This window comes from Pseudonaja textilis, chromosome 15, assembly GCF_049901715.1.
Source record: "Pseudonaja textilis isolate UNSWEBS1 chromosome 15, rPseTex1.2, whole genome shotgun sequence".
NCBI lineage: Eukaryota > Metazoa > Chordata > Lepidosauria > Squamata > Elapidae > Pseudonaja > Pseudonaja textilis.
In genome coordinates, this window is record NC_142004.1 from 11286975 (window position 1) to 11314905 (window position 27931).

The window sequence follows — 27931 nt, forward strand, 5'->3', positions numbered from 1 at the left end:
AAAAAAGCCGCCCCCAGGTGCAGGAGGCCAACTAGGCCACGCCCACTCAGCAACCTGGCAGAGAACCCATTGCTGGAAGCCCAGCCCTGCTTAAGCAGGCCCTGAAGAAGAGGCATGGGAGGGACGGGAGATTTTTAGCCCTTCTGCCCTACAGCTCCAGGCGTTTTTCAGCTCCTCCTTAGCGCTTAAGGAAGGAGAAGGCCGAGACTCAACGAAGGCCGGCCAGTTTTGGAGTTCGCCGGCCGGCCCTGCGTGGGGCTGGGAAACGGCCGCCCGCCAGCCCCGAACAGGCAGCCCAAGCATCGCAATCCCCACGCCTTGCGCGGAGGTGCCCGGAAAGAAGCTCTTCGCGCCTCAGCGGGGCTGACCGGCTGCCTGGCCTCCGTTGGGGGCTTTTAAAAGCCACGGATGTGTCCCGCTGAGCCACCCGGGGACTTGTGGCAACCGCGGAGGGAGGTTTCCTCCCAGAGGCTCCGTCCCCCCGCCTGGGAAGAGGGTCGCCGGCAGAGACGGGCCAGGGGGCGGCTGAGGCCGCTTCTCCGGCCAAGCAGGGCATTCCCCCCCCCTCCCCGTCTACTCTCTACTTTCTCTCTACTTTCGAGAAACTCCAACGTCTTTTGCTTTTGGTTCCCGGGAAGGGAGGCGGCTCCGTCAAGCGTCCGCGGAGCCCTCGAAGTCCGGCCTCGGAAGCAACCCGGAGGGCTGCAGCCCCGCGCCCGCTCGCCCAACGGCCGCCGGCAGGGGAAGGGCCGGGGCGCGGTTCGAGGGGGCGGGGCGAGGCGGCTGCGCCTGCCTGCCCGGCCCTCCTCCCCGCCCAACCCCCCCCGAAGGGCAGCCCGGTCCGGGAGCTGCTTCCCCAGGGCCCGTCCGTCGGGGGGACGAGAGCGGAGCGCGCGGGGCCAGAGCGGCGGGATGGGGCTGTCGAGGCGGGCGGCCTCTTGCGCGGCGCTGCTGCTGCTGACGGCCCTCCTGGCGGTGGGCGCGGGGCTGCTGCTGCTGCTCTACTTCGGCCGGCCCAGGTGCGACCCTCCCCGCTATTGGCACGCGGCTGTGGCCGCGGACACCCGCAGGTGCTCGGAGGTCGGCAGGTAAGGCGGAGAGGCAGCCAAAACAGAGACGGGCGGGACGCGCCGTCGGGGACCGCGAGCGGGGGCGGCTTGGGGGGGGCGCTGCTGCGGACGGGGCGGCCCAATCGACGGGCTCTTTTCGGCGCTGCTCGGGCGCTTCGCAGAGCCGAGAACCGAGCAGGGAAGGAGGCGGGTTGCTCCATCGTCCGCCCGCACGGCCGGCCGTTTCCCCCGCCTCGCCTAAACTCCGCTCCCGGGCAGGCGGAGGGGCGCCCGGGGAGCTCGACGCCGCTTCAGAGCTGCTCGCTTTGGATCCAGGGAAAGCCCCCGGGGGGCCTCCCGCACTCCCGCCGGCCCCGTTGTGAGGCCGGTCCCGTTTCATCGTCGGTTTTCATTGGACCTGCGGAGGCTCAGGGCTTGAAATAGCAACCGTATAAAACTTGTAGATAAATCTCAACTGCTTGTTGAAACGTTTCCGCGAGCATGTCGCGCACTGTACAGCGAGGTTATTTGCTGTCATCTCGTCAATCAGTTCGTAACTTTTAAAACTTAGCTGCGCTCATTCATCCCGCTTACTCCTGGCAACCGCTTTCCTCGGTTTTTGTCTCAACATAGCCTTCAAATGCAGGCAATTATGATTTCCACCACAAACTGATTGGGAGTGGTTTATGTAAGATGTGGAACCAGATCCTGGGTTGTTTGCTTCCCAGAAAAGAATTCAAGAGAGGTGGCCTCTTTAAAAAAAAAAAAAAGCCTCTCTAACTAAACTCTTAGGCTTCACTTTGGATATGGGTTTCGGTTTTGTTGCAACCCTTTTCTTGCAAGACCAGGAGGATCCTCAGAGACCTCAGTTGTCCTAATCTTTCTACTCTGGTGGCCTTGTCAAATATAACCATAATTAGGATGGCCCCGTGGTTATCGGGATGCCATGTATTGTGGTCAATGGGTCATAGCTCAGTTGGGCAGATTAATTGACTTCAGCGATATTGTGTTACCTTTCAGGCACACCAACCTTCATGAACACAAATGAGCAAACAAGCTTCAAAGTGGCCCTTGAAGAGAAGGGAGATTAGGGGGTCCTTCAAAATGGATCCCATAAAGCTACTGTAATAATCTTCAAAGGGTCTCCAACAACAATCTCTCTGGGTTTGCATATTGGTTCACTCATCACACAGAAAAGCAGAATAACAGGGTTGGAAGGGACATTGGAGATCATCCAGTCCAACCCCCTGCTCAAGCAGGAAAACCTATCCCATTTCAGACAAATGGCTGTCCAGCCTCTTCGTAAAAGCCTCCAGTTGATGGAGCCCCATTCACAATTCCTGAAGGCAAGCGGTTCCACCAGCTATTTGTTCTCACTGTCAGGAATGGTTCCCTTAATCCTGTTTCTTTTCTCCTTGATTAGTTTCCATCCGTTGCTTCTTCTCCTGCCTTCCGGTGTTTCGGAGAATAATTTAACCCCCTCTTCTTTGGGGCAGCCCCACTGATATTGGAATACTTCTATCATGTCACTCCTAGTCCTTTTTTTCACTAGACTAGACATACCCAATTCCTGAAACTGTTCTTCGTATGTTTTCCAGCCCCCTAATAATCTTTGTTGCTCTTCTCTGCACTCTTTCCAGAATCTCGACTTCTTTTTTATAACACGATGACCAAACTGGATACAGTATTCCAAATGTGGTCTTACCAAAGTATTATAAAGTGGTACTGACGCTTCACGTGATCTTGATTCTATCCCTTTGTTAACGCAGCCTAAGATTTCACTAGCTTTTTTAGGTGCTGTCACACACTGCTGGTTCATATTTAAGTGACTATCCACTAAGACTCCAAGATCCCACTTACTGCTATTAAGCCAAGTTTCACCTAATCTGTACCTGTGCATTTGGTTTTTCTTTCCTAAGTGTAAAACGTTACTTTTTCTCCATTGAATTTCATTTTGTTAGATAGGGCCTGATACTCTGTTTTGATCCATCTGGATCTTGAGTCTATCTTCTGGGGGGTGTTGGCTATTCCTGCCAGGTTGTTCTTATCTGCAAATTTGATGAGCTCCCCTGCTATTCCCTCATCTAAGTCATTTATGAAGATATTGAAATGTATTGAGTCTAAAACAGAACCTTGCGATACTCAATTCTTACTTCCCTCCATGTAGATGTAGTTTCATTAGAACTACTTGTTGAGTACAGTTTGTCAGCCAGTTACAAATTCATCCAGTGGTGATGCTGTCTATCCCACAATTTTCTAGCTTATGAAGATGTAGGTTTGGTCTACTTTGATAAATGCCTTACAGAAGTCTAAGTATACTATGTTCACAGCATTTCTCTGGTCTACTAAGTTAATCACTTTGTCAAAGAATGGAATAAGATTTGTTTGGTATGATGTTTTTAATAAATCCATGTTGGTTTCTGGTTATAACATGGCTTGCTTAAAGGTATTCAAGCAAAGTTATAAATTACACCTGCTTTAATATAATAGTTATTAAAGACATGAATTGCAGTAAAAAAAACTAATACAGATTAAACTCAAAAAAGAAAAACAAAAAGGGAATAAAAAGTGCAAACAAAAGAAAAACCTTGAAATAAAGCAAAAGAGAAATATATAAAGAAGTGATTTCCAATCTCCATCATAAGTGTAAACAAGTTTGGTAACTCTTCATCCCATAAAGTTATTTTAACCTTGACCAAATAAACCAAATTTATAATTTCTTCATTTCATCTCTGAAAATCTTAATTTTTAATTAGCTCAAATATTGTCAGGAGATTTGATCTCTCTTCAATTCTTTATCCCATCAGATAAATCCTATCCCATTCTTCAAGGCTTTAGAAATCCTTTTTTACAAATCTAATGAAAAGATACTATCTAAGTCATTCTTGTGGTTTGTCATTTGTATTTCCCTTTAAGTTTGAAACTTCAGTAAGTTGGCTTCTTTTGTATATCCAAACCCCATCTGGGTCATTCCCTTGGCCAGGTGCTTGTTCCACTTTAAATGCCTTCTCTGTCTTGTAATCTACATTGTTTATGATGCTACTATTTCTGTAGAATTATTTTCACATCTGTCATTCCTTCATTAACATCTTTTACACTTAGTCCATCCACAGAAGCAGATATTTACCAATATTGTTGATATTATGGCTACCTGGCCTCTGTTCATCTTGGTCCAGAAAAAAAGCCATGGCTGAGATTTAGCAAAACTCAATCGAGACCTCAGTTGTGACAAACTACTCTGAAGACCTGGGCAGCATCTTCTGTAACAGCTCTAAAGACCTTTTAGAAGACCTTGTTTGCTGCTCCTCATAGAAGGGCCTTTCCATTCGCAGGATTTGAGGGTGTGCGGATAATATATTTTCTCTCTCTCTCTCTCTCTCTCTTTCTCTCCCTCCCTCCCTCCCTCTCTCTGGTGTTTTTGGAGCTCAGTTCCTCAGGTGCCAATGCAAATTCTTTTCCTAGGACTGGCACCCTCAAAGCTTGCCAGATGGCTCTGTTTGGCATCTCTGGTTCCTTTTAGTGTCCATTCTCCCCAAGTTCCCATAGCATTATTTCACACACCCAGGAGCTTCCCTTCCCTTCCCTGGTTATGGCAGTTGTAAGCGAGTTTCAAAGAAAGCAAAGATGAGCAGCTGACACTGTCTTTCTGTCTGAATAGAATAGAATAGAATAGAATAGAATAGAATAGAATAGAATAGAATAGAATAGAATAGAATAGAATAGAATTCTTTATTGGCCATGTGTGATTGGACACACAAAGAATTTGTCTTTGGTGCAACTGCTCTCAGTGTACATAAAAGGAAAGATACATTCGTCAAGAGTCAAGAATCATCAGGTACAACATTTAATGATAGTCATAGGGTACAATAAGCAATCAAATCATACTAGGAAACAGTATAAATTGTAAGGATACAAGCCACAAAGTTACAGTCATACAGTCACAAGTGGGAGGGGATGGGTGATAAGGAATGATGAGAAGATTAATAGTAATAGTTGTGCAGACTTTGTAAATAGTTGCATAGTGTTGAGGGAATTATTTGTTTAGCAGAGTGGGGGCATTCGGGGAAAACTGTCCTTGTGTCTAGTTGTTCTGGTGTGCAGTGCTCTATAGCGTTGTTTTGAGGGTTGGAGTTAAAACAGTTTATGTCCAGAACATGAGGGGTCTGTAGATATTTTCAGAGCCCCTTTTTTGACTCGTGCAGTATACAGGTCCTTGATTGAAGGCAGGTTGTTAGCCATTGTTTTTTCTGCAATCCTAATTACTCTCTGAAGTCTGTGCCTGTCTTGTCGGGTTGCAGAGACAAACCAGACAGTTATAGAGGTGCAGATGACAGACTCAGTGATTCCTCTGTAGAACTGGATCAGCAGCTCCTTGGGCGGTTTGAGCTTCCTGAGTTGGCGCAGAAAGAACATTCTTTGTTGTGCTTTTTGATGATGTTTTTGATGTTAGGTGTCCATTTTAGGTCTTGCGATATGACAGAACCTAGAAATTTGAAGGTCTCTATCGTTGATACTGTAATCCTCATTTCCAGAGGGCAGGACCTGTATGCTTGGTTCTGTTTAACAAATAACTCATTCAAACATTCTCTTATTTTCAGGCCATTTTGTTAACTTAAAAGGATCAAATTTGATTGAATGTTATTTGATTGAATGTGATTTCTGTCTTGTATTTCTTCCGCCTTCAGGACCCGCCTGCAGATATGCAGGATATCCTTTTCTTCCTCTTTGGTGTATCCCTAAAAGTTACTTCTGATTTCTAGAGGTGCAAAAAGCCTCTATGCCTTTGGCTTCCAGTTGTCATTCTCATTTCACTAAACTTCCTCCTCTGTTTCTTCCCTGTGGAGAGTTGCTTTTCTCAGCTTTGGGCTTTTTTGGTCCAGTGAATCTTTCATTTTCCTTCTGAGCTGAAATGAAGCCATTCATTGTTCTAATCTTTGGACTTTTTTCCCTCTAGCTAACACTAATTTGTACTTGCTGCAAATATTTGCACCAAGACAAATCCCGTGTGTGTCCAGTCACACTTGGTCAATAAAGAATTCTATATAAGTCGAATTGTTTTCAGAAAGGAGAACAAACACGCCGTAGACATTGCAGTTCAGGACTTCTGAATTATGTCTGTTCCTCTTCTGTTTTTTAGACAGCACTAGTGGAAAGACACACAGGGAAAATTTATTACAATCATTGAACTCACTGTCTTCACAAAGTTTGTTCCAACTTTGGGCCAGTGCACCTTACAAGGTTGTTGCTGTGGAGAAAATAGAAGGAGGGAGGTGAATTAGGCATGTTTGCCACCTTTAGTCATTTTAAAAAATAATAAAGGTGAAATACAAATGAATAAACAAAGAAAGAAATGTTGTATTAGCTGCCTCTGTACCGTATGTTTGCCCAGTGAATTCCCTCTCCAAAAGCTGGTTGCCTTATATTCCTAGGCTGCAAGTGTTCTTACTCAAGAACAAGCAGGCCTTCAATCACTCACTCACAATCAGCAATTATCAAGAACTCTCATGACACATTTCTTGCAACAGCAACCGTGAGCTCTCTCTTTTCCCACAATAGCTGAGCATGCAATTCCTCAAGATCCATGGCAGTCTAGACATTCTCTCCCTGTGCCTCCTTCCTGCTGATGAGTTGTGTTGCAATTGTCCTCTGAGCTGCTCTGTTTGCTTAATCTGAAGACAAGAACACAGGAGTTGGAAGAGAGAACTGCACGTACTTTGTGAGGTCGTCCTGGAGAGGGTCTGCTGTCTTCAGGTGAAGTCCTGCTCTCCACCACAGTTCAATCGGCAGCTATTGGTTACTGGCCTCTGCCTGGTGAAGGGCATCGTTGTGCCTTTCAGGCAGCCAGGTATCTCGCTGCTACTGCTGCTGCTGTCCATCTGCCTCTGTAGAAGCCCACGGTGCCCGATTTCTCGGGAGAAGCTCTTCTGCTGCCAGCTTTTGATGTTTCATGCTCTGTCCTCTTTATGCCCCACAGGGACATCTTAAAACGTGGCGGCTCAGCCGTAGACGCTGCTATTGCAGCCTTGGTCTGCACGTCCGTCCTGAATCCACAGAGCATGGGCCTGGGTGGAGGCATTATTTTCACCATCTATGATGCACCGACAGGTAAGTTCACCCAACCTTGAGGAGAAGCAGCCTCAGGTGGAACCATTAATGTAGCAGCATGTACCGCTCCTCAAAAAAGGATGGCCGGTCCCTTCCAGCCTTATGATTCTGTTCTGTCTTCTAAACTGTTGACTACTTTGAATCATGGTTTTCAAGACCCTAAGAAAATTAAGGAAGTGTAAGCTACCAAGGAACACGGTGGCTCAGTGGCTAAGACGCTGTGCTCGTCGATCAGAAAGGTCGGCAGTTCGGCGGTTTGAATCCCTAGCGCCGCATAACAGAGTGAGCTCCCGTTCCTTGTCCCAGCTCCTGCCAACCTAGTAGTTCGAAAGCATGTAAAAAATGCAAGTAGAAAAATAGGGACCCCTTGGGTGGGAAGGTCACAGCGTTCCGTGTGTCTTCAGTGTTCCGTGCACCTTCGGTGTTTCGTCATGCCGGCCATATGACCACGCAGACGTCTTCGGACAGCGCTGGCTCTTCTTCAGCTTTGGAATGGAGTTGAGCATCGCCCCCCCTAGAGCTGGGAATGACTAGCACGTATGTGCAAGGGGAACCTTTCCCTTTACTTTAAGCTACCAACAAACTAGGTGGATTGAACATGGGGTTTGTGAATGAAATAAGAGATTTGAGATGTGAACCTAGGTAAACTTTGTCAGGACAATGCTATAGGTGTTATTCATCACCTCCATGGAAGCTGTGGGGGATTTTTCAATGTGTTCTTCTTTGGATTGCAGGAAAAATTGAGGTGCTCAATGCTCGTGAAAGGGCTCCCCAAAACATCACTGAAGGTTTGCTGAAACAGTGTAGAAACACGTTGCTTCCAGGTAACGTTATGATTCAATAATACAGTGGTTTGTATCGGTGGGGCTGGGGAGAAACTGCGTGTGAGGGAGCTGTTCAAAGACCCTGTTCTTGGATCTCTTTGGGAGAATCAGCCTGGGAGACGTTATGTACACCTAGAGATTATCTCATTTCCATTGGAAGAAACCTGAAGCTACCTTGGGAAAAGAGCCTCCCAGAGATGGTTTCACCATAGAGGCAGCTTGTGTAAGATGGCATCAGCACACTGCTTGGCCTCACTCCCCTCCCCAAGCCATTATAAGTGCCTTTAGTCCAGTGTGTGAATCCAGCTGAGTTTTGCAACCCATGATTAATGGCTTAGCTTTTGTGTGAATTAGACCACTGTGGCTTATTCAGCCATTTTTAATTAAAACAATGCATGGCTTATAGTGTTGCATTGTGCCACTTAGATGCCATAATACTGATAGAATTTCAGGTGTCAATCCATCAGAATAGACCTGAAGGGAACCTTGGAGGTCTTTTAGTCCAACCCAAAACAGGAGGCCCTATACCATTTCAGACAAGTGACTGTCCAGTCTCTTTTTAAATAGCTCGAAGACTTAAAATGTGGGGGAACTTAGCCTCTTCGATCCCAAAGAGGATTCCTTAAGCAGATACGAACATACAGTATTCATATCATCAGCCATTCTCTTCTGACTTATGGCCCTTAAAAACATCAGCCATACTTGCATCTGAAAGGGTTTTGCTAGGATGAGTGATTGAGTAGTCGGGTTTCTCTCAACCTTACTGATTTTAAGGCTGGCTGGCTGGCTTGTTGGGGAATTCTGGATAACAAGAATCCACCCATCTTATCAGGATTGTTAAAGTTGAGAAACACTCGGATTTTTCTACTAATAATTTTGATACGTTTTTGCAAGTCACAAGGGAACGAACCCAAGCAATCTAATAGCGAAATTAGGGTGATAATTTGAGAAGGGTCTGCCTTACCCATAATTCTGCCTTTCTTCGGTAGGGTCTCAATGGATTGCTGTTCCTGGAGAACTTCGTGGTTATGAAGAAGCTCACCGGCGCTACGGTAGATTGCCGTGGAAGGATCTTTTTGAACCCACCATCGAGATGCTTGGCCTTGGGATCAGGGTATCAGACGTTTTGAGCCAGTTTCTGAAAATCTTAGCGCCGCATTTGAATAATTCATCCTCATGGTGAGAGCAAACTTTTAAACAAGGGATTGGCCAATAAGAGGCCAGTATCCTGCTTGGATCCTTTACAGCAATTTTGAACATAGCCTGGCTAAAGACGTTTCCTACAATCCTTTTGCCACTGTTCTTCACCACAAAATAATGGTGCAAAATGCTTGTTACTTGGGAGAAGGTTCTTTGAAATGTGAATATCTGTAAAGTTCTGTAGTGTGAATCTTCATATTCAGCTTTCAGTGAGCCTCAGTTTCAAGTCCTTTTCATACCTTTTGTTACCAATCCATCTTATGCGCGTGCATTGATTTCTGTTTTCTGAGTGAAGAGCGGAGTCTCTTATTTTCAGCCAACTTCTTTAATCCTTGACCGTTTTTAAATGCTGTTCCTGTCTTCTAAGCATTCTCAATCTCACCTAATACTGTATGATCTGCAAATTTGATACCCGTTCCCTCCCTTTTTGTATTTTAAATCTTGCAGTACCCCTTAGTAGTCCCAAAGGTGCTTTTTCAACTGGACTTTCCTTTTTTTTTTTTTCTTTGAAGACGTTTCACTTCTCATCCAAGAAGCTTCTTCAGCTCTATGCTACCCCTTAGTACAACCCTCCAGTTTGATTAGGAACTATGGATATCAGAGTGTAATAATCAAGTCAACAGTTGACCACGTTGAACTGTGTTGCTAATTAAAATGTGGGGTACACTGCCAACCGCTTTGCCCAAATAAGGTATATTGTGATGACATTCCTGTTATTCCCCTTATTTGATTTATATAGCTGTCCACCTCACACAAGTGACTCTGGGGGGGCTTTAAAACACAGCATTAAAACCCACAAACCCACCGCAAGTAGCCCCTCCCCTGCCTCCCAAGGATAAGCCAGGACCCCCCTCAGCATCAATAAGAGCCAGCCCACCTGACCTAAATAGTTGGGGGGAGGGGGTGAAATGGGGCAGCCAGATCCTGCAAACACACGGTCCATAAAGTTACTCAGGAAGGCAACTGGATAAAGCTTCACAAATCTCTGCTGACATTGAGGTAGCATCACTTTGTTTCGAGGTTGTGCTCCTTCTGATCACCTCTAGTGACTCCCAGACCTCCGTTGTTTGACTGGGAGGTCCTCTCCCTCCCCTTTGAAAAGGGGCCTCGGCCTCCCCAGGAAGGATAAGGATAAGCCAAGAAAGGGGAATAGTTTGCCTTGCCTTTCTTATCTCTCTCTCTCTCTCCCCACTGCTGTCCCCCAGCTATCAACGTTTACCTGTCGGTCCGGCCTAGCGGCACCTCTCCTTGCCTAGTTGTAGCGGGTGGGTGGGGACGAAGAGATGTAGCCCTTCAGTGGTGCGTGTGAGCCGTGTGTGCTTCTACTTGGCGTGTGAGGGGGTGGGAGTGGGGGCAAGCGGCCACCCCAGCCCCACTTTTAGGGAAGGGTCAGTGTGGGGAAGCTGCCCTCCCACCCTTTGGCCATGGGGAGTTTCGGCCACTCACATCTGCATGACCTTTAACCCCACGCAAATGAAGAAGAGCCACACCTCAAGGCCCGCAGTTGTGAAGTTAGTAACAAGGTTGTTGAGTGAACCTGGCTTGCCCGTTGCCTTGGCTTGCCGGAAGGGGCACCATGTGTCCCAGGGACCCCGCGACCATCATAACTAGGAGCCCATTGCCAAGTGCCTCCATTTTGATCGGGTGACCCTGAGGATGCTGTAAGTGTGAAAACTGCTCAGAGGTCCCTTTTCTCACTGCTGCTGTAGCTTGGAACGGCCACTAAATGAACCGTTGTAAGTCGAGGACTGCCTGTATTGAAAGGGAAGCCCCACCCGCCCACAGAGCAGAGACTCACCTCTGTTCTTGGGAGCCAACCAGAGCCGGCTGTGTGCGGAGGCTGAATCGGGGCTTCCGAAGAGAGGCGTAGAGAGCAGTAACCGCTGACCGGCGTCCTCCTTGGCTTCTCTTTCAGCCGGCTGCTTTGTAATGACCGAGGAGCTGTCCTGAGCAGCGGGGAGGCCTTACATTGGGCAGCCCTAGAGAAGACCCTGAAAGCCGTGGCAGAAAACGGGGCCGCAGAATTCTACTCTGGGAGGACGGCGGAAAAGTTAGTGCAAGACGTCAGAGCGGAAGGTAGGGCTACGTGGCACGGCTCCCCCAAGCCGGTTCCTCCTCAGGGCCCTGCCAGGCCCCCGGGGAATAATCTGCAGAATCTGTTGAATCAGAATCAGATGAGTGTGACGTTGCAGCACCTGTTCAAGGTGCAAATCAGGGCTGCCTGGAAGCTTCCGCAAGAGGAATAGTGCAGGGGTGTCAAACTGGATTTCTTCGAGATCAACTGGATCAGCATTGTAGTTGTCCTCTGTGGGCCGATGGGAGGTGGGGGAGACGGAACGGACATCTCCTGCAGTACCCCGCCGCCTGAGATTTGAGAGATGTAGCCGCTGTTCTGACCCAGGCTTCATCAAACGTAATAAAACACAAACTGCTTTTAAAAGTAAAACCTATTTTAATGGGACGCTGGGAATTACTTGCATTCCCAGCCAAAACTCATTAGACACAATTCCTCCAGAGAAGAGCATGCTTCTCAGTGCTGTAGAATGCTTGCCAACAAACAGAAGTCCAATTAAGGCTTAACATAAAACAACCCAAAAACCTAGAAAAAAAAAAAAACGACCAGAGTACAGAGCTTCACGAAGGACTCGGAGATTACTGAACTGCTTTGCTTCCTGCAAAGCTCTTCGTCATCGAGGACTGACTTTTATCCCTTATGGGAGGGGCAATCACCTCCCAGCCTTCCTCCCGAGTTGCCCCTGCTGCTTCAGCTGCTCTCGCCTTCTAGCAGCCCTGTGCACACGCGCACTGGGAACAGGCTCCCCTGGGTCCTCTGCCTCGCTGCTGCCAGACTCCGAAAGCTTTGGAGTCAGCACCCCATTCCCAGATGGCCCTGGCCCCATCTCTGCACTGGATGCAGGACCCTCGTCCGAGTCCTCTCCAGACTCTCTGACTGGTCCCCGTTCTTCCCCACTGTCCAATACCTCTGATGTCCACACCGGCTGCTGGCAAACCACCACAGCCTCTCCGTTCCCACGAAATGGGGCAGTGCCAGACCATTGGCCAAGAAAGGGTGAGGCTGTGGTGAGACGGGACTGCAGCTCGGCCTGTCTGACCTCAGTTATGCCCTTCGTGTCCCCTTTAAAGGGGCGGTGGGGAAGAGAGAGAGAGAGAGAAAGTCAAGTTCATTTCACGTGGGGGTTTTGTGCTACCTCCAAAGCAGGCTAAGCCCACGTTCAAAACCAGCCAACAGCAGCCAAAAGGCACCAGGAGGTTTGTTCTTCTTTTCACTCCACCCCCGCCTCCCTTTGGGACCCCCTGGACTATCCGCCTTGGCTAGCAGCTGATCCGACTGTTCCAAGACCTGGTCTACAGAGGAGAAAGTCTCTGTGAAAAGACCCCAAGATTCCCAATGTCAAAGCAGAGTCAAACTAGAGCTGAAGAGATGCTGACCCAGCCTGGAACAGGTCTAAGACATCATGGCCAACTCACTGCGGGACAATTCAACCCTGTCTCAATTGTTTCATTCAGTTGTTTTTATTATTGGTGACCACATTTTGTAACTTGTGTTTCTGAATTGACTTTATTATTATTGGCCATGGTTCTGTTGAAATTAATTCAACTTTTATATTTGTTGAATTGTCCACTAGTGAGTTGTCCCATTCTGGCCTGGAACAGCCCAGAGGATCCAGGCTCAGTCCAACCTGTGGGGATCTCTGCACCCCCCGCCCCTCAGGTGGTCAGTGAAGCCAATGAGGTCATAGCCAAAATGGAGGTTGGGGGAAGGGAAAAGGCAGTACTTTCTCACCGGCACAGCGAAGGATGGTGTAAAGTTGACTGAGACTTGGGGCTACAGGGAAGAAAAAGACAAAATCATGATACATTTGTGTTTGTACCATACTTTGGTTCAAGTGGGGAAGGGCCCTGTAATGGCTAAGTTAGCCACTGGTCTTCCCAACAGCCTCCCTTTTCCAAAATGGTTCTCGCATGCAGTTGCCCAGGAGTCCACTTCAATTACGGATGCGTAATCCAAGTTCTTCTCTCCTGAAATAGGGGCAGAGAAGCGTGAGCTTTTGACAGTTTCGTAGGGGGCGTGCATAAGTGCACCAATCGTGCCTACCGTCCCTGTCCTATTGTTTTTTCGTTATTTTTCTTATAAGTATCCATCTCATGTATTCAAAACTATATTTATTCTTATACCTGTATCTTGTAAGCGATTGACAAATCAAATCAATACTCAAAATACTAAAGGCCACCTGTTGGTCACTGTGGCAACTCTTGGGCTGAAATCTGCTCCTGGTCCGCAGCCTCTCCTGGGGCTTCAAGCTGAGAGCGAGACCACCATGCGCTTCCTGTCTGGAAAGTGTCACCTCCTAGGAGGATGAAAAGATTCACTCTTTTTTCTTTCCATTGTTTAGGTGGCACCTTGACCTTGGAGGACCTCAAGAATTATCACATTGAACTGATGAAACCTGTGAATATGTCACTGGACAAGTACACGATATTCTCAGCCCCAAGGCCAGCAGCCGGATCAGTCCTCTTCTTCATTCTCAATGTCCTAAAAGGTACATGAGCAAAGGGTGGCTCTTGACCCCCGGGGGCCTCTTGGTTAACCTTGGGGAAGATTCTTGGGGAAGAATCACAGCCGGCTTCTGGAGGGTGAGGGGTTTCCAGATTAGGAAAAGTGAACCTGGAGAACTAGCTTGGAAAGCCTTGGTAAGGCCACACCTAGAGTACTGCATCCAGTTTTGGTCACCCACTGTAAAAAAAAAGAGGTTGAGACTCTAGAAAGAGTGCAGAGAAGAGCAACCAGGATGATGAGGGGACTGGAGGCTAAAATATATGAAGAACTGTTTCAGGAACTGGGCCTGGCTAATCTCGGGAAGAGAAGGACCAGGGGAGACATATTTGAGAGGCTGACACAGAGAGGAGGGGGTGAACTTGTTTTTAACCTAGATTCAACCTAGAAATAAGGAGAACTTTTCTGACAATGAGAGCAATCAACCCATGGAACAGAAGTTGCCCTCGGAGCTTGTGGAAGCTTCATCACTGGAAGCTTTTAAGAAGAGACTGTCAGGAATGGTCTCCTGCTTGGCTGTGGGGGCAGGATTAGATGACCTACAAGGTCGCTTCCAACTCTGTTATTTTATTCTATTCTAAATTCACCATCAATGACCCCAGTCCTTAGCTGTTTGGAGCGGGGAGGGGGCTAGCAGTAAAATAACATGGTCCATTGCACAAGTCAAACAACCCCCTGCAAGAGGGTTTGGACCTTCCCAGAGCGGGCTGCCCTTCCCCCTAGAACAGGGTTTCTCCATCTTTAAGACATGTGGACCCAACTCCCTGGCCAGGGAATTCTGGGAGTTTTGAAGTCCACGCCCCTTAAAGATGCCAGGGTGGAGAAACCCTGTCCTTGGGACCTTGGTCAAGGCTTGGCTTCCTCACCTAGGAACCCAGAATTCTACCCGCCCAGAGCTGAGCAGGATGGGATCCGCATCTGGGTCGTTACTAGCATTAATAGGAACTCAGGGGAATTGCCGTGCGAGCGTGGGGCATTTACTCAAGACCAAAGAATTTCACAGAAGCTTTTTTCCCAAAGTAGAATGGCCACTCGTGGCATAAAGCAGACGGTTCTAGAGGAAGCCCAGTATGATGCTGCCTGCCAGATTCAAATTAAAGTGACATTGCAGCCTCTATTCCAAGATCCGAATGAGGGCTGCGTAGAGGCTTTAGCAAGAGAAGAGGGAATAGGGTAGGGGTGTCAGACTGGATTTCTTCAAGGGCTGCATCAGCATAGTAGTTGTCCTCTGTGGGCCGATGGGGAGGGGGAAAGGGGACGGACGCCTCCTGCAGCACTTTGCCCGCCAAAACAGGGCGTGGGGCACTTGCGACCCCCCCTTGCCCCGTTTTCAGCCTAGATGGCACTCTCCTGGCCAAGAACGGGCTGTGCAGAGGGCCTGTGAGGCTTCCGCATAGCCCATATTTGGCCGGCAGAGTCCGACTACTCCAGAGAGGCCAAAAATGAGCCTCCCTGGGCCACCACACAGCCTGTTTTTGGCCGGCAGAGTGCTGCTGGAAGCTGGGGAGGCTGAAAACAGGGCACGGAGAGGCCCTGCAAGGCTTCGGGAGATGGATCACGGGCAGGTCCCTTGATAGTTGCAGGCCGGGTGGGCCAGATTTAAGCACCCCCATGGGCCTTGAGTTTGACACCCCTGAAATAGTGGGTTTGAGGTTTTGCTCTGTTTACAGGATCTGGCTACGTGCTCTTCCTCTCCAGTGACTGTCATTACAACTATTCTGTGATGTTGAAAAATACTCTTTGCCCTGATGGCTTCCAGAATATTAATGTAAAGAGTATAATTGACCTTTTCCTGCTTTCTGTTTTTCTTAGATAGAATAAGCTTTTATCGAAACTCTCCCACATTACTTTAGTTTTAACTGGGCAAGTTATTCTTGAGCTGAGCACGAGTTCCACTATAATTATTACAGAGCTATTTGCTTGATAAATATGAAAACTATTTCAGCAGCTGCTTTGGTTGGTTGATTACATTGCAGTATATTATTTTATGTAATAATGATCCATTATTGTTTCTGATACTGTATTTTAATGGTGTTCTTGTTTCGTCAAATTAGAAAACATATGTTATAATTTCTTGGCATGCTTGGATAGAGTTCCTTGATATTTTAAAATGGGTTTTGACTCAAACATTCCCAAAATTTTCATATTGTGGTTTGATATGATTTATCAAATCTTTAAGTAATGAGTTAGTGTCATACAAGGATAGCTGGTTTGTTTGTTTTTTATATAATTTGGCTTTAAATCTTTGACCAGTATCAACAGAAATTCTGAAATGATACAGCTGGTCTACATGATTTTAACTTGAGTTTGTTTGTCTGGGCTAAGAATTTCTTTCCAGGAATTCTTCTCAAACAGGACAGGGAAGGGAAGATAAATGTAACCAGGAGGGATTTAATTCCAGAGTTAATTGATTTCATGCAAGGCCTTCCTATAAAGAGTGTGACATTATTTTAAACTAATTTCCAAGAAACCAGATTCATTTCCTTGGTAGGAACATCTCACAAGATTTTACCTTTTTAAGAAAGGGAATTTACCCATCTCCTGTCCTCAGGGGTGGGATTCTAATATTTTTGCCATCGGTTCAGTGGGTGTGGCTTGGTGGGCGCGCTTTGTGCGCATGCACACATTTTGCATGTGCACGTGTCCAACGTGCACTTTGCGCAGGCGCAGAGGCATTCCAACTCACCTCCTGCAAGCCTGCCCTCTCCCGGTCGCTTCAGCAGCTGCCATGCGACACTCGGTTGTGCCACGTGAAGCAGCTGCGCTTCAAAAACAGGGAATGAAGGGGAGTCGGGGAGCCAGGTGAGCGGGCGGGTGGGCCCAACAGCAGAGCAGTGGAGAGAACTGGTTCAGTCTCTGGTGCTCATCAGCACTACCGGCTTGGCAGAACCGGGCTGAACCAGTAGAATACTACCCCTGCCTGTTCTTCAGCTGGGCTTCATCCGAGTTGGTCAGTTGAACAGGGAGGTCTTTAGGCTAATTTTGGCTATTATCTGGCAATCCTGGCCAAAATCGGAATCCCTCCTGCGAAGGGGATTTGCAAGAGTCCAGGCTTCTTGCAGGCAGATGCCTGGGGACCTTCCCCATTAAAACTTTGTGGGATAATAATTCAACTTAAAAACAAGATCTAAATATTTGTATTTAATGAAGTGAGACTTTAGTAACATTATTTTGTAACCATTTGGTTCAAAGGCAGCTGTTTGTAAAACTTTGGTAGAGATAAAAGATAAGCTTGACCTAACTCAATGTTTTATTCAGTGTAAACATATATTTTTTTTGGCCAACGGCATGCTGGAACGAGGAATGGCATTTTCCAGCTGTTTGTTTCTGCAGAAATAGAAAAACTGGCTCTTGGGACAGAGGCCCAAATGAATTGCCCTGAGGAAAAGCTGGCTCAGATATTTATACAAAAGTCTTATTATTTATATAACCTGTCAATCTATGAGATTTTTTTTCCCCACAAGGGTTGTGCTCACATTTGGTTGATTGCATTTGTCATTTCTGCTCCAAGATTAGTACAATTTAGTACGGTCATGTTTAGTACAAGATTACTCACAATGGGTCCCTGTGAAACCTTCCTAATCCTATCTCTTTATCAGGGCTTTCCTGCTGCCTGTCTCTGGATTGTGTGTCAGTTTCTCAGCCAGCAAAGTGAAGCTTAGATAGCCCAATATTTAATTTCATCAGGTTTTAACTGCTGGAGGCTCATTTCTACAGAGTTTAATTCATTCTTGCCTGTTTAAAAGCAGAGGTGGGCTGCTGCCGGTTCACACCGGTTGTAGCGAACCGGTAGTTAAGATTAAGTGCAGTTTGGTGAACTGGCAAATTCCACCACTGGCTGACCCCGCCACCACCTGTTTTTCAGGCCTGTTTGGGGGCCATTTTCCAGCCATTTTCCCGGATGTTTTTGGCATGAAAAATGGCCCAGAAAACACCCCCCAAACTCCCTAGTTGTCTGGGGTCATTTTCAGACTATTTTTCTGGCTATTTTCAGGCTGTTCTGGGGGCTGTTTCTCCCCACCCCACCCCCCACCCCCCCCCCGTTTCAAGGCATTAGTTGAAACCTTTTCTTGTGAAAGGGATTCCTTTCCTAGGGAAGTTATGCTAATTGAGAAGATAACCCGCAGGCAGCTGGAATTTGTTTTCCAGATCCTAGCTTATTCGGACAATTCCTGCATTCTTTAGAGCAGGGGTCTCCAACCTTGGCAACTTTGATAGCTTTGGACAACTTAATTTGCCTCCATTACCTTTCTTCAAGGAAAGTGGAGCTGATGGAATTTATATTAGTTATTACGTGGTTCCTCAAAGAACAAGCCTGAAACACAGTTTAACGATGTGAAATCGATTGGCTGTGAACTGCAGGGAATATGATAGCAACCACACAAGGATCTAAGGGATATTTAATAATTGGTTGCGATTATCTTGCTTTTGCAGATTGGAATATTTACTCTTTCGGTTTATTCTTGTCATATTACCTCATCTGGGCCTCTCATCAGTGGGGCTATTAATGTGACGGGCTCAATTGTTGTGTCTTAAGAATGCAAATGTTCTCCCTGTTGCATCCATGGTGTTTGGAGTAAGGATATCAACAGCTGACGTGTAGAAAAAACATTGTTCTGTCTACGGAATTTTGTTATTTAGCTGAGCATAGCAAAAGTACGGGCAGTGCTCAACTTAGAACCATTTGTTTAATGATTGTTTGAAGTTATGTCAGTGCTGTAAAATGTGACTTATCACTGGTACATGTGTTCACGACCATTGTCCCATGGTCACATGATCAGAATTTGGCTCCGTGGCAACCGGCATATATTTACAATAGTTGCAGTGTCCCAGGTTACCACTTATGACCTTCCCAGGAGCTTTTCAACAAGAAAAGTCAATGGTGGAAGCAAGATTCACTTATCAAATATGTCATTCACTTAACAACCATAGCAAAAATATCATAAAATCAGTCACAACTCACTTAATGACCATATCAGTTAGTGATTTGTGGGAGCGCCATCACTTGAGACTTTCAAGAAGAGATTGGACTGTCATAAATGGTGTTGGGTTTCCCGCTTGGGCGGGGGTTGGACTAGATGACCTACAAGGTCCCTTCCAACTCTGATTATCTGTTATCTGATAGAAGTTCTGGTCCCAATTCTGGTCGTATCAATAGCCACAACCCTTAGACTTATACACCGCTTCACAGTGCTTTCCAGCCCTCTCTAAGCGGTTTACAGAGTCAGCCTTTTGCCCCCAGCAATCAGGGTCATCACCCACCTCAGAAGGAGAAAAGGCTGAGTCCACCTTGAGCCAGTCAGGATCGAACTCCCGGCAGTGGAATGCAAAATTAGCCTGCAAAACGGCATTCTGAGCACTGCGCCACCACCGGCTTGTAAGTCAAGGACAACCTGTAAAGATTTTTAAAAGCCTGTTGATGAGTGGGGACATCCTGAACTCTCCTTGTCTTTCAGGGTTCAATTTCACCAAAGTGGATCTGGAAGAACCAAACAGAAGAGCAAGGGCCTATCACTACATCGCGGAGACCTTGAAGTTTGCCAATGGCCAAAGAGCAAAATTAGATGACCCGAAATTTTCTGAAATAAAAGAGGTGGGCTTTTCCTGTGACTGCCTTCAGATTTTGGAATTACATTGGGGTCAGCACTTCAGTGCTTGGACTGATCATCTTGCCCGCTTGCATAGGCCTAGTAGATGCGTGTCAGAACCCGGTACTTTGCTCCCAGGACCTTAAATCTTAGATGACAACGTCCTTATTGGTTTTTTTAAACTTCCAGATGAGTGGAAGTTAATATCCATTTTATTCTTCACATACTTACCATTATAGCCTGTATTTCAAACCCTTCTTTGCAAGGTAGGTCTTAATTGTCCCCTCAGCATTATAAAAATGAGCTGGGTATTTTTCTGCAACTTCGCTCCCCCGATTATTTTGAAGGGAGCAAATGACCCAGAGAACCCTCCGATGCCGTTCGCAGCACAGAAAAAGACGTGCCAACGGTTAGATAGCATCATGAAAACCAGCACTTTAAAGGCTGATTTTCGGTCCTCACCACTGTTTGCATGTGATGTGAAAAGAGAGTCTTGAATTTCTAATCGATATGCAAAAAACCTGATTTTTGCAACAGCTCAGAGAAGTCAAATAAAGATAAAAAGTTCAAAGGTACAATCCGAATAAGGAAAATAGGAAAGTTTTTCTTGATTTCATATCGGATGAAGATGCTGGCAGGATAAGAGGCCAGCTATTTAATTTGCGGTGGCTGTGGCCTGAGGCATTGGCACACAGTGTGCGCACTGAGGCAGGAAAGGGAGTCTTCCTTTTCCTGCGTGCCCCCACTCCTCCTTCCCCTGGGCACACAGCACCATAAAAGGGCCCGTCTTTCTCTGCGGTGGGCTGGGGGCTCCGTGGCTGGGAAAGAAAACTCTTGAGTCCTGCCCATCCGTGTTCTGTTCACGGCCCTCCTGGCTTGCGGCCATTTTGGAAGGTAGTCTCAGGGCCACCCATGGCAGGTCTCCTTCCTGACTGGACCGCCCACCCTTTCAGGAAGTTCTCCAGGAGATGATGTCGGATGCCTTTGCTGACCACATCAGGCAGTTGATCGACGGCCGGGGAGACCACCCAACCAGCCACTATGACCCGGCCCAGCTGAAAACGGCCCCTTTCGGCACCTCCCACGTGGCTGTTTTGGCAGAAGACGGGAGTGCTGTGTCAGCCACCAGCACCATCAACCACCCGTAAGTGCGGACAGCGGTGGACCTGTGATGCTGAAGGCAGCCTTGACCATTTGACCCTCCGTATCCAGGAGGTCTCACCCTCAGTTTTGTTGCTACCCGCCCCCACCTCCTCCCAGCTAGGGTCTCTGCAAAAGCATCTGTGGTCACTCCATGAAAGCCACTCCCAGTTGCAGTGTCCACCCACAATTCCCCTGTGTGAAGCTGACCCAGTTGGGCTTGTGCTTCTCACATCAGTTGCAGGCACAATCCTGCTCCTCCTTGGTTAACTGAAGGTCCCACAAGCAAAGCTCGTAAAACGTTGGGGAGGTTGCTTGCCCCCTTCCCTGGATTGAGTCAGTGTCCCTCCAGAGCCCACCCCACCAAGAGCTTCTGAGCTGGCCCCTGTAAGGAGGGCCTGCCTTCCTAGCAGACGTGCCAAGAATACCCAGTCTGAGGGTCGGGGGCTGTGGCTGGGGCTGGGTTCTCTCAGGACAGGTGATATGGAGTTTCCAAGACAGAATAAATAGCACCAGCCGTGGTCCTTAGGCTGGCCTACCCTTCACAGTCCTTTACGGCCCTCTCTAGGCGCTTTACAGCATCGGTGTCAGGATTCCAGAAAAACCCAACTCCAACTCCCAGACAGGTATTTTCTCAAAGTTTCCTTTTATTAGAGTAGATATACTGGCACTTCTGGGAAAACCCGAATCTTGAGAGTTCTGGGTTTTCCCTTAGTAATTCAAAAGTCAAAACCCAACCCCTGCACCCATCAGTCCATTACCTGGACCAATCACCAACCGTCCCAACTTGAGACAGCGCTCCTCCAGGTGCAGCAATAACATGACCTTGACCGAAGAGAAGAATGCTGTTACGTCTAACTACCAACCCTCTAAAAATCGCCCCGTGGCAGCATGGAAGCTTCTGGTACTACTAATATGGCTTCCAAAGCTGATAGCCGGCCTCTTGCCCCCAACCATCTGTGTCCTCATTTTACTGACCTCGGAAGGGTGGAAGTCAACCTTGAGCTGATCAGGATCAAACTGCTGGCAGTCGGCAGAATGAGCCTGCAATACTGCATTCTAACCACTGTGCCACCGTGGCTCTTAAATAGTTTTAATGGAAATAGTTTGGGGCAGGAGAAATCTATCGGAAAGGGTTGTCTTCCCCTGTTCTGTTCAGCAGAGAGGGGCCGGGAGAATCTCTTCCTACTAGTCTCCTGCGGCTGCTTTCCTCGTCATGAGGTCTAGGGCCATAAGAGGCGGCTCTTTTATAGGCTAGCCAAAGCAGCATCCCCATCAGACGTCCAGAGGAGGCCTCTGGGGCTTATGATCCTGGCAGGGCCTGCGCATCTCTCTTCCAGGAGGTAGATAAGATACTAGCAGGGGCCCCTGGAGCCCCCTTCAGAGAGGCTGCCTGAGGCCACTTAGCCATATTCACAGCAGCCTCTGGGTCAATGCAATGTTCCTGACCCTGTTCTCTGCGCTTAGGTTTGGCTCAATGGTCTATTCGCAGCAAACTGGAATCATCTTAAACAACGAGCTGGCTGATTTTTGCATGAAGCGCTCTAGCAAAAGCATTTCTCCAGGTAAGGGCCACCCCCTACCCCCACCCCCAAAGAGTCCCCCTGAGCTCACTGGGTCTTCCTCAGAAGCTGGAATGGCTGAGCATGGTGCTCCCTAACGCATGGGTTTGGGGGTTTCCTAAGAGATGGATCCTGTAGGCAACTATTACTTTGGAGTCCTTGGTGGTCTCTGAGCTTGTTTGATTTATTGCAGACATTTCATTACCTGATGGCGATGTGACTCTCCGTTTGGTAATAAAACGTTTGCAAGAAAACAGCCAAGTTCAACCTGGCGCTATAAAGCTTCTCTTCTCTCAGCTAACACTTTCTCCTGTTGTCCCCGTCCCCCCCAGGAGAGATGCCTCCCTCTTCCATGGCACCGTCCATTCTTCTTTCCAAAGATGGGAAGTCCAAGCTGATAATAGGGGGCTCAGGTGGGCCTCTCATTATCGCTGCTGTAGCCCAGGTAAGCCATGAAAGCCCACGGTCTAGTACAAGACCCCCACCCCTTTGAGGATGGCCCAGGACTTCCATTAACCCTGCAGAGTCCAGCTCAAAGTCTTGTTCTGCAGCCTCTTTTCCCGTTCCTCTGATTTTCCTGGAAGAGGCTCTTCATCTCCTGTGGCCAGGGGGAAACCCTTTCGCACGAAGAGTCAAGTTGCAGTCAAGTTTCTACGCCATCAAATCCCTTCCAGCCGCAGGGAAATGCAAACGGCTGGGGGAGAAAGGGGCAAGAAGCATTTGACCTTCCGTGGCTGGATAGACATGACCTTTCAAGCAAAGAGAGAGCTTGGGGCCAATAAGACTTATCTTGATATAATGTAAATTATATCTCCTGAATTGCTCCCCACGACTGTTCCTCAGCTTCCGTGAGGATGCTCTGGCCAGGCGTCTCTTTCGTGGGTTTATCAAAGGACTCTGTGTTTGCAGGCCCTCGTCAATAAATTATGGTTTGGATACAATCTGGATCGAGCCATTGAAGCGCCCATCCTCGCCGCCTCTGGAGATGGCTCCATTCAAGTGGAGAAGCAATTTCCGCAGGTGAGACGCTGGCCGGGTTCTTCTCTCTCTCCGTCTTCCCCCTCCCTCCCTTAAGCTGGTGGTGGGGAACTTGTGTCCCACACAGATGTTCACAGTAGCGAGGCTGGGTGAAAACAATCTTCTTTTCACAGTAGAACCCTTCTCTAGTCCTTGGATGGAAAAGTCCCCAATAACCTCACAAATGTTGAGGTACTTTGGACAACTCTGCACAGTCTCTTCCTGCCCAGCTGATCTTCCCAAACTCAGACTTTAGACTAGGGGTGTCCAACCTTGGCAACTTTAAGACTTGTGGACTTCAGCTTTGCTGGCTGAGGAATTGTGGGAGTTGAAGTCCACAAGTCTTAAAGTTGCCAAGGTTGGACACCCCTGCTTTAGACGGTCCAAGTCCTGATTCCGGGATTCACCACGGTGGGTTTGTCAGTCACCTAGTCCCTGAAGACCCCTGAATTCACCCCTTTGTGGTGGTCAGCCTGTTCCTCTGGCTTACAGCTTGTGCCGTCAGGAAGCTCCTCCTATGCCTGACCTGAGCCTGCTAGTTTTAGTCCCTCGCTCTGGTCCTGTCCTGTGGGAAGGAGAGAGAAGGAGGCCCGTCTAGCGTGAATTAGAGCAGCCCGATCTGCATCTGCCTGGGACCCAGCCTTCTCCTGCAGGGCCTTTATTTTTATTTATTTTATTTATTTTTGTCAATTGCTTACAAGATAATAGGTATAAGTAAAAACATAGTTATGAAGACATGGATACATATAAGAAAAATAAAGAAACAATAGGACAGGGACGGTAGGCACGATTGGTGCGCTTATGCACGCCCCTACAGACCTCTTAGGAAAGGGGTGAGGTCAATAGTAGACAGTCTAAGGTTAAAGTTTTGGGGGTTTGGGGAAGAAACCACAGAGTCAGGTAGAGTATTCCAGACATTGACCACTCTGTTGCTAAAGTAGTATTTCCTGCAATCAAGTTTGGTGCGGTTAACCTTGAGTTTGTATCTATAGTGTGCTCTTGTGTTGTTATGGTTGAAGCTGAAGTATTCATTGACAGGTAGGACATTGCAATGTATGATTTTATATACTATACTTAGATCAGACCGAAGACAGCGTAGTTCTAGGTTTTCTAGGTCTAGAATTTCGAGTCTGGTGGCATAAGGTATTCTGCAACGAGTAGAGGAGTGGAGAAGCCATCCGGGCTGCCTCTTCCCAGGCCACCTTCCTAACAGGATGGCCCACCGAACTGTGTGGGAGGCCTTTGAAGGGGGCATGTGGGGTTTACCAGCACTTTTATTTTCCTCTGCAGAACCTCACGGCGGCTTTGATCACCATGGGGCACTCAGTCAACACCCCATCGTACGTCATGAATGTGGTGCAGGGCATCTCCCAGGAGGACTCCTGTATCTTCCCTTATTCTGATTGGAGGAAGCAAGGAGAAGCCTCAGGCTACTAGAAGCCGGAAGAAGCTCTGCTAAACTCTGCGGCAACCTGGTCTTCTTCTCTGGCGCTTCCGCCATCGGCCTCTGCAGAGGCTGCTGCAAGGAACTTTGGACGCATTCCTAGGCAAACCACACACACACACACACACACACACACACACACACACACACAGAGCCCAAACTGAGTTCTCCATTGCTCCTCCGTCAGGTGTAACTTCTTGCTGCAACTACAACTGCAGTGGTGGGATTCCAACAGCCATTTTCAGCTAAAACTAAAAGCCCCGGTGAGTGAAACAGCTGAGGCACGGCCATCTGCCCTGCCGTGCGGATCAGCTGGGCTTTCAAAACAAGGAAATAAAGGATAGACTAGGGCAGGAGCGGGTGGGCAGGGTGAACGAATTGCCGTCCTGTACCAGCTGAATAATCCCACCCTGACTTTATGTCCACACACACACCCGAGACCTTCGTCCTGTGGAAAATGAGGACTTGAGCCACACACCTCTGTCTCTCGTCAGTCCCGAACCGGAGGAAAAGGTGTGTTGGGCTGAGCCTTGCTGGAGCGGCCTCTCCTCTGGGCTGAGATAATGCCCTCAGAGTGTCCGTGGCGGATGGAAGCCGAGGAAAAACGCGGCCTTTGGCATTTGTTAGGGAGCCGCGGTTCTCCTGGAAATCCCCTTCTACACCACAGAGCGAGTTACCCAGAGAAAGCAGACACGCTGCAGCCGGTGTGACGGAAACCCTTCAAGCTCAGGGCAAGCCAACCAGCCTAAGGAAGCGGGAGGGCCTGCGGCCAAGCTGGAAAGCCCTGCGGAACCCAGGAGCCGTTCACCTTTCATGCTGTTCCCTTTCGTTTCAAGCTGGGGCGGCTGATGGATGCCCTGAGCTTTGCCCTCCGACCCACCCGGGACGCCTCAGAGCCAAAGCCACCGGCAGGAGCTTTCCTCCTCCTCCTCCTCCTCCTCCTCCTCCTCCTCCTTCTTCTGGCTGAAAGTGAAAGTTACGGACTGTTGTGTGTCCCCCCCCCACCTGCTGATGGTTACCATGGGGGGAGGGGGAGGGGGGGGCAAGGAATTGGGGGAATTCCACTAGGAATGGGATCATGCTGGATGATGGGCTTTTTAAAAGTTTTATTTCTTCACGCGCGCATTTGTTTCTATAAAACGTTTACATTTTATATTTTCACAAAATGGTTTGCAGGTCTGTTTCTTTTCAAATCTCATGGCTTTGCCTTTTTCTTTTCAAAGCCTCCCAACCCAGAGACGTGTTGTTTTAGGTAGAGATTTGTTTCCGGAGGGTTTTCATTTTTCTCCCCACTTTCTTTGGTCGCAGCGCCTTGACAGGCCCATCCCAGCCACCCTCCCTTTCCAAAGGAGCCTCGGGGACAGCAGTGCAACATGGGCTATTTTTCCTTCGGCCCCTTTGGGCAAGCGATCTGGTGCGTCTCAGTGGGACACCAAGCTGGCAGGGGGGGAGCAATGGGCAGCGAACTCTCTGGGGCTCCAACTCATTGTCTTGGTTCCACATACATCTCAACCCATTCAGGTGCTGGGAGGCGCCTGGATTGCGCTCATTTTCTTTATTGGTTTTCTGGATTCTAAAATGGGTGCTGAGGATCTAGAAAGCCCAGATTCTAGAAGACTGCCCATCCTGATGCCGAAGGATAAAATTGAGACCACGAGAAACCCTGTAATCGAAAGAAACGGATGGCCCGTCTCCTGCACAGCCACACAATTTATGGCCTCTTCCACGTAACTGAAGAAACTTCCCTTGTTTTATTGACCAAGCCAAATTCCACGGATTTGGATTATCTTCCGCAAGCTTTCTTCTGAAGAAAATTCTGAATTAACCTCACCTCATTTTTGAGGAGGAGGAGGAGAATTAAATATGAGCTACGCGATGTGAAAAACAAATCACAGGGTCAACTCTGCCATCCTTAGTAAAAGAGCTTAGTAAAAGAACCTATCACTTCGACCAAATGGAGTCGATAGTCTTTCTTTCCCTGAGACCTAGCTGGGGCAAGACTGACATTCATCACACGGGAGAGAGGCATCAAGTGACAGGTCAAGTGATTTTCCCAACTGGACCTCCCAGTTTATCTGACTAATGGCGAAGCAGTGGCAGGAAGAGTGATAAGGATGCACAAAAACTTTTTGAAAGAAACGAAGCTCCTTACTTAAAAAATGATCCATCAAATACCTAGCATAGGATGGGGAAATGCCTAGTTGGCCACAGACTTGCCAAAAAGATGTTGAAGCTTGACTAGAACCTGAACAAGCCTGACTGGACTGCAAATAAAAGACATGCAGTTTTAGGCTGAATGAACAGTACAGTTTTCTCAATGACGGGAAGTAATCATTTGGTTATGATATCTGGGCACGAGACTTGAGAAAGGAATGAAAATATTACAAACAGCCTCGCTGTATTTAGCTATTTTGAAGTCATTTTCTTTTTGACCCTGGCTCCATCTTGGTTGGTATCCCACCAACCCTTCGGCTTCTCCTGGGAGTGGGCGATGCCTTGCACTGGGAATAGCCTGGCTCTTTAGAGTGCAGCCCCCCCTGCCCCCCCAGCTCCGTGGGAGCTGCCTTCCAGGCCACTCTGGCTTGTGGGAGGGTGGATCAGCCCGAACAGTAGCTGGGGTGGGGGAATGGCTGGTAAAAGGGGGAGAGATCTCTCTCTGGCTCCCAAGGCCCAAGTCTTCTCACATTCCTCCGCTTGTCTTCTGAAGCTGGGTCAGAAAGTGACCAGGTTTCCTTGCACCCGGACAAAACACCCGTGTGTTTGCTGACAGCCCACGAGGAGGCCATCCGCTTCTGTAGAGCACCACCTGCCGACCCATCTGGGAGAGGCCAGTGGAAGCCACCAGGATGCCTTTTCTGCTGGCAGAGACACAGAAGCCACCCACTTTGAGTTGTCTGGCTTTCTCCAGGAGGCCTTGATAGCAATTCCTGCATTCAGCAGGGGATCCACCAAGGAAAGAACGAACGGCAGCATTCTGTGAATCCTTAAGGAATGCCCAGGCCAAGCTGGTGCCAAGAGCTGGATCCCACCCACCACCCACCCCCATATCTCTACATCAATAGTGTTTGTCAGTGAAGCAGTGCCCAATTGTCCCATGGTCATCTCCTTATCTATGTACATTATAAATCTACCCCACACCCCACATTGGTGACACACAGAATCACTGGCACCAGAGATCTGTCGAAAGAGGTGAGTCAATCAAGCTCAGACCTTCTGAGCAACGGGTAGCTGGCCAGCTCAGTATCCCGCTGGAAAGCCCCCCTTCCGGGAATCGGAGGCTGCAGCCCAACCATTTTCAGTCCAGAGAATGGCCTGCACCACAGCACCCTCGTTGGTCCTCTTGACCTCGTGTTTCCTTTTCACCAGGTCTTCTTCGATTTCCTAGACGCGGGAAGGGAAAACCAGGTTACGCAGTTACCGTCAAGG

General features: G+C 48.2%; 2 protein-coding genes across 5 annotated transcripts in view; one reads left to right on the forward strand and one right to left on the reverse strand.

Moving 5' to 3' along the window:
- The first annotated feature begins 630 nt into the window (after positions 1-630).
- GGT5 (gamma-glutamyltransferase 5) lies at positions 631-25671 on the forward strand. Of its 2 annotated transcripts, none has more exons than XM_026717013.2 (12): positions 631-1088; positions 7024-7154; positions 7889-7978; positions 8968-9157; positions 11094-11254; positions 13594-13740; positions 19211-19347; positions 20296-20486; positions 21950-22047; positions 22377-22489; positions 22954-23064; positions 24352-25671. In XM_026717013.2, exons 1-12 carry the CDS (start codon positions 913-915, stop codon positions 24496-24498), a joined length of 1692 nt encoding a protein of 563 aa, XP_026572798.2. In that variant the 5' UTR covers positions 631-912; the 3' UTR covers positions 24499-25671. The 2 variants fall into 2 exon arrangements, with proteins under 2 accessions (XP_026572798.2, XP_026572799.1); XM_026717014.2 differs by lacking the exon at positions 631-1088 and adding an exon at positions 6084-6800.
- LOC113447032 (glutathione hydrolase 1 proenzyme) overlaps positions 25595-27931 on the reverse strand; it is a 31647-nt gene continuing 29310 nt past the window's right edge. For 2 of the 3 annotated variants that reach the window (XM_087913526.1, XM_026717010.2), the window contains one exon: positions 25595-27886. In XM_087913526.1, coding sequence (XP_087769652.1) covers positions 27743-27886 — 144 coding nt within the window. In that variant the 3' untranslated portion in view covers positions 25595-27742. The remainder of the gene's footprint in view (positions 27887-27931) is intronic. The other variant, XR_003375572.2, reaches the window with a different exon arrangement.